The sequence below is a fragment of the Danio rerio genome, chromosome 21, assembly GCF_049306965.1.
Source record: "Danio rerio strain Tuebingen ecotype United States chromosome 21, GRCz12tu, whole genome shotgun sequence".
NCBI lineage: Eukaryota > Metazoa > Chordata > Actinopteri > Cypriniformes > Danionidae > Danio > Danio rerio.
The window spans coordinates 21,626,973-21,639,021 of record NC_133196.1 but is presented as its reverse complement, the minus strand read 5'-3'; the positions used below and the strand labels follow the sequence as shown (position 1 = coordinate 21,639,021).

Genomic DNA, 12,049 nt, shown 5'->3' with positions numbered 1-12,049 from the left:
TTACTGCAATAATAAATTACTATGTCTTGATATTATGAGGCAATTTACCTTCTGTGTGCAATTTGATTGGTCGGGAATCACAAGACTACTCAGTCAAGACTACCCAATACTCAGACAAGAAAAATAAAGTAGTGACTGCAGTTTGAAGGAAAGTAGTGGAGTAAAAGTACTGATACAGCACTAAAAATGCACTCAAGGGAAAGTAAAAGTACACATTGTTTTACTTTACATCACTGATTTTAACACACATTGTATGTATAAACATATCTGATTATTTAATTTGGTTCTGATATCAAAGTGGGAAGTTTATTCTTTGAACAACAAACTTATTATGATGATTACATAGCAAAACAGTTTCATTTATTTTATTTTATTTAATTATAGGTTCAATAATGACTAGGTGGACTTGCTTATTGTAAATGAACAGTTGGTCAAGTGTTTGCCAAATGCACACATAGAAAGTTAACACTGCTGTTGACTGTAAGTTACCTTAGTTAACGTTAGTTGAAGATACTCCACAGACGGGATATTGAGATGTTTCCACCTCCATGATTCATCATTATTGTCGTTTCTGTTACAACACACAAGTTAGGCTCGTTTATCTATTGTGTTAAGTGGCGCAAAGACTCACATGTTATCTAAAGGTTATTTCGACAATTTATCACACTAACTAACATCCTAAAAGTTGTGACGACAACAAAACAAACCCTCATTATCGCTTCTGATAAGGAAACTATTCCGCTCCGGAACGCACAGTGGCGCTCGACTCGTGGCGATATATGAGTGTCTTTTCATGTTGCGTTCAGTGAAGAAGAAAAGAAAACGTCAGCTGCAATTCAAATTTTACCGCTCGTCCTGTGCACAGCGAGACGATAGTTGTTAATATTGATAGGTGATATATTTTTAATATAATTACTGACGGTTGTCATACGGTCCAATGATGACTTGTCGAAAAAGGTAAGTGTGTTTTTATGTGGATTCCAAAACCACCAAAACAGCGCAAGATGAAATAATATGGTTGTCTCATTCTCTTGTGTAACGTTACGTTGTGACTGTTGACATTAAACATTTTTATATAATACAAAGATTTCAAAGCTTTAATAGTTCTATAAAACTAAACATGCTTTTGTTATTAAAAAGTTGTTTAAGTTACCTCTTTTTTTGGTTAACGTTAGGTGTTTTTAAACTGATTTTTGCAGTTTATAAAATGAATAAACAAAATAACATTGAACATTAAATTCTTCCATTTGTTTCATGCTCACCCTCATGAACTATATGACGTTTTTCTGTTGAATATAAAAGCTAACGAATTCTATATACTTAGTTATTTAAAATACACTTTTAGGGCGGTTCGTTCATTCCGCAGTGGCGACTCTTATAAATATAGATAGAGGTTAAGTGGGTTTTATATTCACACATTCGTTAATTTAAAAGTCTCTGTATTATTTACGATGTGACTTTAAATAATATAGATAGAGGTAAAGTTAGTTTTATATTCACACATTCAGACTTTTTCTTTAATATTATAATTTCAGGAAATTATTCTTTGCAAATTTGAAATGGGGAATCATATTAGCAGCCAATGACTCGCAAAGTACAACATGGTCATACCTGCATATGATTTCAGACCATATATTTAAAAAGTACCATGGTGAACATTTAGTTTAGTGAGCGTGTCACAAGTTGTCACTAAACGAATTTGTGAGTATAAAACCAAGTTGACCTCAATCTGATGAATAGGGGACTAGAAAGGATAATGAATGAATGAAGACATTTTAGGGGAGACTAATCAAGGCAACAAAAAGTAAATAATATAATTTTTTATATATACAATTCGTGCACACACTTAGATGGGAGAGAATGAAAATGAATGATCTGTTAGTCATCTTGATCATTCAAAGTTATTTTTGTATAAATATGTATGCAGCATACATAAAATAGTATAGGTACTTATGTAAAAAAAAATAATGATAATGCATTCCCATTTTGCTTTTTGTTTTTGGGAGCAGTGAAGCTTTGGCGTTCTCTCTTGTGACTGAGATCAATCATGCGATGGCCAGGCTTGTGGACATATGGGACAGCATCGGCATCATGGAGGACCAGAGAGTGGAGAGAATGCAAACTGTAAAAAAGCATATAGATGTAAGTTATGAATTTAATGTATTTGTTCCTTTCAGTTGTTTAGATGCAGAATTTATACTTACTCTAGAATAATAATCTATGTTCTTTAGGGCCTTTTACATTCCATGATCATGGAGGAAGAGGCTTTAAGACATCGAATCAAAACAGATATCATCACCTTCCAGAAGCAACTGGACACGCTGTGCCTTGAACTGACTCTTGAACCGTTCAAAGTAAGACACTTTCCAGAATAAAAAAATGGTGTCTTAGTATCATATATAAATATTGCATATAGTTTTCTTAAAGCAATTTTTAAAGTTAATCTTATAAAAGATAAATGTAATGATTTTTAACCTTTCAAATTAATGCATTTAGTGCAATACAATTAATGGGGTTTTACTACATTAAATTCAAAATAATTAATTGTAGCTTTTCTGAAAAAACTCAAAGATTAAGAAAGAACAATTATCTTGTTTGTAAAGATTAAGTTATTATAGATTATGGTATTTTTTTAGGGTAAAAATTATTGTTGTTAAAGTAAATTATTATTACATTGAGATGTACATTTTAACTGTACAATAGAAATTTAGTTAAATGTTTTCAGTAAATTATGTTTTGATGATAGTTCTTGTCAAATAATCAGACACTGGAAAACGTAACCCTTCGCTGCTCTTCGTGTTTAAATTTTGTTTTTGTCATTTAAAATTCAGACTGGTCATAATTCGCTTGGGGCTTACTATCACAGACTTTTAGTATATGTATCCAAAATGTGCCAAATTCTATGACATTCTGCATTAAGCTAATTCCATTTTGTATTTTGCTTGTGTTTTTGCATCATATAAATCATAGAGCCCTGTATTTGTAAAGCTGCGTATTGTCTCTTTGTTATCATTTATAGCTGGAGGAAAAACTTACAGTTCTCCAGATGGAGAAGAACCTGCGCTGCCACGTTGAGTCTCTTCAGAAAGAGAAAAATGAACGTTTGAGAGAGATGAACGATTTTAAGAAGCAGGACGAAGAGCTGTGTGTGACTCTGTGTGCCGATCCATATTATATCCCTACAGGAAGTGTGCCCTCTCGAACACAGCTGCAGGAACTCAAGGAACACGTCGAGAGACTCAACAAGGAAAAAGTATTTTGCTGTTTTTTTTTTTTTTTTTTTTTTTTTAATGATGCTCATACCTTTTTGTTCTGGATGGATGCCTTTGTGACTTAATCAGTTTGCCTGTGTTTGTAGGAGAGCAGGGTGAAAGTGTTTTCTGGGCTCCGGGAGGACATCAGGAATTTGATGGAAGAGTTGGGACATGAACCAGAGAGCAGTCTGGAGCGGGAGTCTATCTGCCCCGATGCTGACATTTTTCTGCTCACGCATGACAATATCAAAGCCTTGAAACTGCTGCTCAGCCAGGTGCTACACTTTCATCATTTCATTTAAAGTGTCTAAACTCTCTATCAACTTTAAAGGATTTTATTTTTGTTTTGGAGATCATCTACAATTGGTTTAAATCCATCCATTTGCTCAGAATATACACTGCAGCGTCAGATATTTTCTCACAGTGTTTGAAATGGTTTGATTAAAGATTTGGTCTCTCTAAAGCTTATTTCTGAGAGCATACTGCTCTGATTGGGCAGATGATCCAGTCTTTCTGATTTAATCTACTGCTTGCAGCTTGTCAGAAATTAAATGTTCATTACTATATCTGAACTGCAGCTCTTCCTCAACACTTGTAAACAAAGTCTTATGAACTGTAGCAGTGCTGTCAATTCCATTGAGTCAATTTAAGTCCTCGTCCTCTGGAAGTGGATGCACAGTGGATTTGCTTTTGCAATAACCAGTGTCTAGTTGACATGAGTGAGGTTCAAAGTTGACATCGTTCATGAGCAGAAAATGAGAATCACAGGCACATTTGTGACAAACATATAAAAGTTTGTGCTGGAAGTAAAACTGAATTACAGGCTGTTTCCGGCCATTACAGTAACTCATTTATTTCGCATTTCAATCTTTGAAGCTTTTACATTCACAAACTGCTAAATTGCACATTACATGAGAAGAATAACAGGCCACTTTAGAAGTATTAAGGTTGTGAAAACACAGCTGTTATATCTGATTTAGCAAATGCCGCAAATTAAAAGTCGTATTTTTTGTTAAGTTTTTGTATTTTTTATTATTTATTTGAAATTTAATTTATTCCAGTTTTTTGGTAGGCCTATTCAGTCAGATAACGCCATCTAGAGGCTGTTTATGGAACATGCTTTGGGATCCATAATGAAAGGGATAGTTCACACAAAACTGACAATTCTGTCATCATTTTCTCACCCCTAACTTGTTCCAAACCTTTACACAAAAGGAAATAGTTTAAAGACAACTGGAAACCTGTAACTATTGACATACATAGTATGGAAAACATGTACCATGGAACTTAATGGTTACAGGTTTTCAGACTTTTTCAAAATATATTTTCTAGTCAACAGAATAAAAACTCATAAATGTTTGAAACCTTGTGAGTAAACAGTAAATTTTAATTTCAACACATCACCATGTTTCTCAGAAAACATATATTTCTTAAGGTGCTGTAGACTTGAAATTTTCACCAGATGTTGAAAACAAGCACAGAAATACATGTATGAAAAGAAAACAAATCTAATTAGTTTACAAATTAAGCTGTGTAATAGAATGAAATGAAAAGTATAGAACACATGAAGAAAGGAAAGTGTAAAAAGGCTATGAAAGCCCAGACAGCAGCTTAAAATCTTTTAGTAGTTTTTCAGCAACCCTCTGCCCTTTGTCAGTGTAAATGAATATTAATTGCTTTAGTTTTATCTTCATCATCCTGATAATGTAAATGTTAAACTGGAGTGGACATTTTTATCGAACACAAAATAAAATATTTTGAAGAAAGCTGGAAAAACTAACAATTGTCATCCATAGTAGGAAAAACATTTACTATGGAAATCAGTGGTTACAGGTTTTCAGCTTTCGTCAAATATATTTTCAGTTGAGCAGAAGAAAGAAACACATAAAGGTTTGGAAACTTGTGAGTAAACAGTACAGAAATTTTTTTGAGTGAACTATCCTTTTAACACTTTTCCAAACATTAAAATTAATCATTGGCATAAAAGTAATACTTGCTAGCTTGTTAATAACTATTAGTATAATAAGCACACATTCATTTTAATTAATATTTTTTTTACATTTTAAAATATTTCTAATGAAGTACAAAAGTACTGCGTTTTATGATTAATAATGATTTATTCCTCACAGCTTGAAATAAAAAAGGAGTCCTTGATTTCGGCACGAGACAGTCTCAAGGAACGAGCCATGAGCCTGTGGAATCGTCTGAGCTGTCCCGAGTCGGAGGCCGAGGTGTTCCAGGAGCCAGCTATGAGCACTCTATCTGATGATATCAGACGGGTGAGAGCTTTCCCATTAACCCACAGGATGTCATATCAGGCTATAGAAGTCTCTCACAGATCTTAACATTCATGTGGTTAACCAGCTAATAGAGAGCATTTCCTCTTGCAGTGGCAGAGGTTTGTGGAGCATCTGGAGGAGCTGCAGAAGGCTCAGCTTGAGGAGGTGATCAATAAGGTCCGACAAGAGCTTGTTGTTCTCTGGGACAAGTGCATGTTTGGGCCTGACCAGAGACAAGCGTTTGATGTTCACTTTTGTGATGGTAAGCTGCTCAAATCTTGTCATCTGAAGTAGAGCTGTGTGATTTATTGTTAAAAGAATGCAATCTTGATTATTAAACCTGACTAATACACCGTAAAGAACATTCATGATATATTCAGGCTCCCGCTAATCCAGAGACAGCATTTGTCATGTATAGTTATGAAACAGTATCAGTCTTTTTGACCACACAGTATTATTTCTGAGTTAGGCAAAGTCAGATTAGTACAGATGTACTGGGATAAAAGTTTAATATAAATATCCATGTCTGTGGTAGTGTTCAATCAAGTAAATCACCACTTTTGCATCAATTGTATTGTTGCACCAGTAGGTGGCAATTAGTAACTGCTAAAAAAACAGTGCTAAATACGTTATTCAAATGATTAATTTAAAATGCAAGTTCTAGTAATGAATGAAGTGCAAATGAAGTAGTGCAACTAGCGTTTTGTCAGAACCTCTGGTATGTTAGCTCCTTTAAACAGCTACATAACAAATAACCCATAGCTGTCAATCATCCCATTTGTCCCAGGATTCTCCCCTATTTTATAATTCTATCATGCTATCATCCAATTTAAATATATTCCCATAGTTCTCCTATATTTCTTATCTTTCTATGAAAGATGTCACAACAATTCATAACTTTTTGATTGAGTGGCTAATTCCTACAATATTATTTGTACAATTTAGTACGATATCTCGCATTAACAGTTGGGTTTAGAGCTGGGGATTTGTGCCATGCCTCCTTTTAAAAAATCATAAATTTTTGTACAACTAAACTGACAAAATATAATATAGTTACATTTTCTTGTGAGATTCGGATGGATCCTCCTTTTATGCATAGTGGCAGAACAGCAGGGGCTGGCCATTGCTCTCATATGTTATATAAAATGGTATATACAAGAGCTGTTCAAAAGAACTGCTTTGGTTTATTATTTTAGCTTACAAAAACCCTTTGAAATGATGGCCGCATCCCTTCCTTTTCATTAAAGCTATTCACCGGCACATCGCTCTTCCTATGCACACTCCAGATAAGTCAATCAATGTCTTATTTTCACATTCCAGTGTTGACAGGAAAGATGTGACTTACCAGAGGTTCTAATTTAAAAATATTAAGATTTCACTTGCACTTGTTTCATTAACAGATGAATTTGCAGTCTTGAATAAATCATATAAACAAACGATTCGATGCGTTTTTAGCAGTTACTAATTGTATATCCAAAATCATACTACTTTAATATACATTTCAAAACGATCATGCACCTAAAATGTTTCATTCATAGCTTTTCTCAACAAACTTTGATTTTATTAATTTTGGAGATTTAATCAAGTCGATTCTATAATTTATTTAATGCCAACCCTATTAGAAATCATCAGACACACGGATTAATGAATGAAAAAAGCTTTAACTGTCTTCTGATTGAACAGATCAGTACACCACGGAGCTGCTGGCCCTCCATGACTCTGAGCTGCAGAGAATGAAGATTTTCTATGAGGAAGCACAGCCCATACTGGAGGACCTGGAGAAATGGAAGAGGAACTGGGCTCTCTTTCAAGAGTTTGAGGTTCTTAATCCAGCACGTCTCATCCCCACCGTAAATTCAGCCTTATGAGATTTCACACCTGTCTTTTTGTTCTGTACGTTTCACTTGATAGAGAAAGGCTGCAGATCCCAGTCGCTTCAGTAACAGAGGAGGTTCTCTGCTCAGAGAGACTAAGGAAAGGGGCAAAGTGCAGAAACTGCTCCCAAAGGTACTTAACTAGTTAGTTTTTACTTATTTACTTGGATAGATAGATAGATAGATAGATAGATAGATAGATAGATAGATAGATAGATAGATAGATAGATAAGAGTTTTTATTTTTATCTATCTATCTATCTATCTATCTATCTATCTATCTATCTATCCATGCATCTATCCATCCATCAGTCTTTCTATCTATCGGTCTATCGATCTATCTATCCATCCATCCATCAGTCTTTATATCTATCCGTCTATCTTTCCATCCGTCTGTGTCTATCAGTCGTTCTATCTATCTAACCATCCATCCATCCATCTATCTGTCTTTATCTATCCATCCATCAGTCTAACCATCCATCCATCCGTCTTTCTATCTATTAGTCGTTCTATATATCTATCCATCTGTCCCTCCATCTGTTCATCTATTGATTTATTGATATGTTGATTTATTTGTTCATTGATTGATTGATTCTGTATTTTTTCAAATTCCTATTGTAAACAAGCTGTGTTGAGAATATAAATATGTCTAATTTCGGTTTTCCTGTATATTTCTACATGTATAGCTGGAAGAGGAGTTGAGAGGCCGTGTGGAAGATTGGGAGATAGTTAAGGGTTTATCCTTTCTTGTGTATGGTCAAAGAGTCATGGATTACATCTCCAGCCAGTGGGAAGAGCATCGCTTGCAGAAAGATAAGGAGAAGAATGAAAGGGTGACTGACTTTGTGACGTTTTATAAACTATATTTGAGAGGAGCACACACAGATGCGTTCAGGGAGCATGCTCAACACTGACAGCCCTCTCCCTGGACAGCACACCAGATATGCTTATTTTTTATAATTATCTGTGGGAATGAACTTTACACTGTAAACATTTTATTGGGAACTCCAATAACGACAACACCATCCAATACTGTATTGTTGAATGCATTTCGGTCACACTTTATTTTGATGGTCCGTTTGTTGAATTAAATTTGCAATGCATCTAAATTTACATGCCAACTAATTCTCATTAGATTATAAATAGACAATTATAATTATATAATTAGATTATATAATAGATTATAAGTTGACATGTACTTGCAAAGTTTCTTATAGTCAGTTCAATATCTGTTGAAGGAGCAGTATCAACAGATGTTAAGCAGACAGTCAGTCTACTAATACTCAACTGGACCATCAAAATAAAGTGTGACCTGCATATGTTTTGGAAAATAAGTTTTAATAAGCAGATTATACTGGAGTTCACTTAAAAAAAAATAGATGATTAATAGGGCTGCACGATCATGGAAAAATCTAAGATTGCAAAAAAAAGAAAGTATTTTGCGATTTATATATTGCGATATGACTACAATTTCACTAGAGGAGAATAACTACTGTGTTTGGAAAGAATTGATAATATTTAGATTGATTGAGATGATTTTGTAGGGTAGTGCACATAATATAATAAACAATCTACAAGCATAGATAAGTTCGATAAACAACGAAACAATTGAAATAAACAATACCTTGTTGTTTTTTTAGTCATCGAAGTGTATTCAGGTATACAGTGATTGAATAATCAAGTATAAAATAATATTGCCTACTCAGTAATTCAATAAAATTGATCGTTATTAATTTGCCAAAGTTATAAGCGGTACAATTACTTATGCCTGAAAGCTTTTAAAACCTTCATACAGTCACAGGCATCAAAAAACACTTGCAAAATGATAAATTAATGATAATGATAAATTATGATAATTAATTTAATCACTTGATGTCTTCACTTACCTCGATGATTTTACTTTTTCTAGATGTCGAAGAAAACCGAAACCCCTCAATTTAAAACTCCCACAAAGAGAGCCCATGGAATGACATGTGCTGCCACCCCAACCCCTAACAAAATCAGAAAGGTATATATGTTTTCATGTACAGTATTGTCTGCAAAAATGTTTTTTTTTTTTTTTTTTTTTTACAGTTTTATCTAAAAAAAAAAAAAGTGCTTTTACATTGTCTGCAAAAAACCTGCCTCTTTGCTTCTCAATGTATTCCAGACGCCCAGTCAGCTGGCTCCTCGCTCTGCCACTGTGAGCAGCATCAGCAGCGCCAGCAGCAGCGGCTCCTCCACCACCTTCTTGTGTGTGCCAGGAAGACCTCAACTTTCTGCCAAGGTAAAACAAAAGAACGAAAAAAAAAAAAATGTACCTGCCTGCAGCAATCAAAACTCAATTCAAGCTTTTGGCTTGAGATCAATCCAGGAGGTCTGTGGTTAGATTTAAAGGGATAATTCGGCCAAAAATGAAAATTTCCTAGCAATTTACTCATCCCCGGGCCATCCAAGATGAATGTAACTATTTATTTTCTTCAGTACACTGTAAAACCCAACAGTCAACTTTGTAGCAATATAGCATCCTGCTATATTTGATGTCACTTTGCTTTGTTTGCTGCAGTAACTAACCAAGGCAGCACCATTATTTCTGCTGTTCTATAGGCGACGCCTTAATTCATATACATATGAATAATGTTATACATATGAAGAATGTTTTAGTTTAGGTTTTAAGTGTATGAAAAGAGTCTTAAAAAAGGTCTTAAAAGGTATTGAATTTTACTATCTGATTTCTGTATATAATCTGAATTATGATTGAATCGCCTCTTGTTACAGTTATGAAATAGTTTGAAAATAAGCAGGAAATGTTCAAGGGCCAAAGACCTGACCTCATTGAAATGGTCTATACACAGTTTTATTGTTAAATCACAGAATAATGACATGGAATGTTGGTTTTTACACGTCTAAGATATTTAAAATGAATTAACTAGCTGCCATCAACTGATATATTCATTTGAAGGCATCAAGCATTCAAGATCCAAAAAAAGTAAAAAAAAAAAAAGTGAATTTTGATTGACTTGTAGACTGTAAAAAGTTATTTGGTTAACCGGTTCATTCAGTTGACTCTAAAGCAGTGTTTCTCAACCACATTCCTGGAGGAACACCAACACGGCATGTTTTGGATGTCGCCTTTGTCTGTCACACCTATAACAGGTCTATCAGTCTCTGCTAATAGCTGATGATCTGAATCAGGTGTGTTTGTTTAAGGAGACATGGAAAATGTGCAGTGCTGGTGGTCCTCCAGGAACGTGGTTGAGAAACACTGCTCTAATGATTCGTTTATGTAACAGATGCACTTATTTGTGGAAATTGAATTAAAGGTCATTTTCAGTTTTTTAATCAAACTAATTTGCTTTAAAAGACCGTAATATATCATTATGAGTATGGTATTAATTTTGTGCTAACTGTATATGTTTTTTTGCTCCTAAAATTTTCCTGGAGCAATTGACTGGTATTATATGAATGGTTTAAATGACAGTGATTCAGCTAAAGTACTATGTCCTTACTAAATGCTTAGGGGTAAAAGATCTCTTTAAGTTCAGTGTTACAATGGAGAAGTTCCCTCAGCTGACCATAGATGTCACTGTTGCATCAATTAAACTTCTGTAAAACCAATAGTTGTGTGATCTTGACACTGAAGATTTGTTTTGCTTAATGTTCACATGGCTTTGTCTTTGGTCTAACAGAGGACCAAGACCACTGAGACCAGTACTGGCCCACGTTTGCCGCTGCAGGATTTCAACAGTGACAAGAAACCAGTTCAGATGAGCTACTCTGCATTTACCGTAAGCTCAATCGCTCAGCACTTCACTGGATGTAAATTAACTCCAAATGGAGCATCTGTGATAAGAAGGATGCTCATTTGTGACCGCTAATTCCCCCGAGAGAGATCATTAACTTTTAAGGCCTACACAACAATGATTCAGTGTTCGCTTCATATAAGATGTGTTAACAAATGTCTCTTCATGTTTCCCATTTCAGAGTGAGTTCTCCAGGAAAGCAAACGGTGATGCTGTTCTCAATTCCACTGTTAAAGATGTCCTCTGATTGGATGGGGAAATTGTTTACCTTTTTTAAAATAAAATACAAGGTTTAGGTCAATGACAGGTCAATCATGTCAGAATTGAGAATGTACAGGATTCAATTCGCGGGTGTTTTTCTTATCGACATTTCATATGTAGTTTTTGTTTGTTTTTAAAAAAGGCACAATTATTTATATATATTTTTACAATAAAATGCTACTTTTAATAAAAAGCTTCTTTATACATTTTAAATTGACTTATTGTTTGTTGTGTAATATTTGTTTTTTTTATACATACAGTGTGGAAAAAAAAGTATTCAACATGTCACCATTTTTCTCAGAATGCATATTTCTAAAGGTGCTGTTACCTTGAAATTTCACCAGATGTTGGTAACAACCAAAGAAATCCATATATGAAAAGAAAACATTTACACAATTACTTCACAAATGAAGTTATTTGTAATATAATGAAATCACAAAGGAAAAAAGTATTGAACGCATAAAGAAAGAGATGTGTAAAAAGGCAGTGAAAGCACAGACCTTCTGCCTTTTGTCATTGTGAATTAATATTAGCTGCTTCAGATAAACATCTACATTATCAGGATGATGATGAAACCAACGATCTGTTCTTCATACGTTG

The 12,049-nt window shown here is 34.3% G+C and overlaps 2 protein-coding genes across 11 annotated transcripts in view; one reads left to right on the top strand and one right to left on the bottom strand.

Moving 5' to 3' along the window:
- pde6b (phosphodiesterase 6B, cGMP-specific, rod, beta) overlaps nucleotides 1-752 on the bottom strand; it is a 54,228-nt gene extending 53,476 nt beyond the window's left edge. For 5 of the 10 annotated variants that reach the window (XM_073935238.1, XM_073935241.1, XM_073935244.1 and 2 more), the window contains exons 1-2: nucleotides 708-752; nucleotides 490-571 (exon numbers count right to left, since the gene is read on the bottom strand). The gene's annotated coding sequence lies outside the window, so the exon portion shown is untranslated. Of the gene's footprint in view, nucleotides 1-489 lie in introns of all 10 variants that reach the window. The other 5 variants (XM_073935236.1, XM_073935233.1, XM_073935235.1 and 2 more) reach the window with 2 other exon arrangements.
- An 81-nt stretch (nucleotides 753-833) lies between these two features.
- On the top strand, nucleotides 834-11,662 carry zgc:86764. The gene is given in 14 exon segments (NM_001002684.2): nucleotides 834-957; nucleotides 2,010-2,142; nucleotides 2,232-2,354; nucleotides 3,020-3,253; nucleotides 3,359-3,529; nucleotides 5,384-5,533; nucleotides 5,645-5,795; nucleotides 7,217-7,353; nucleotides 7,445-7,540; nucleotides 8,093-8,239; nucleotides 9,316-9,414; nucleotides 9,556-9,672; nucleotides 11,075-11,173; nucleotides 11,370-11,662. Coding segments are annotated over 14 exon segments (1,740 nt in total). The 5' UTR covers nucleotides 834-940; the 3' UTR covers nucleotides 11,436-11,662.
- Nucleotides 11,663-12,049: the final 387 nt, after the last annotated feature.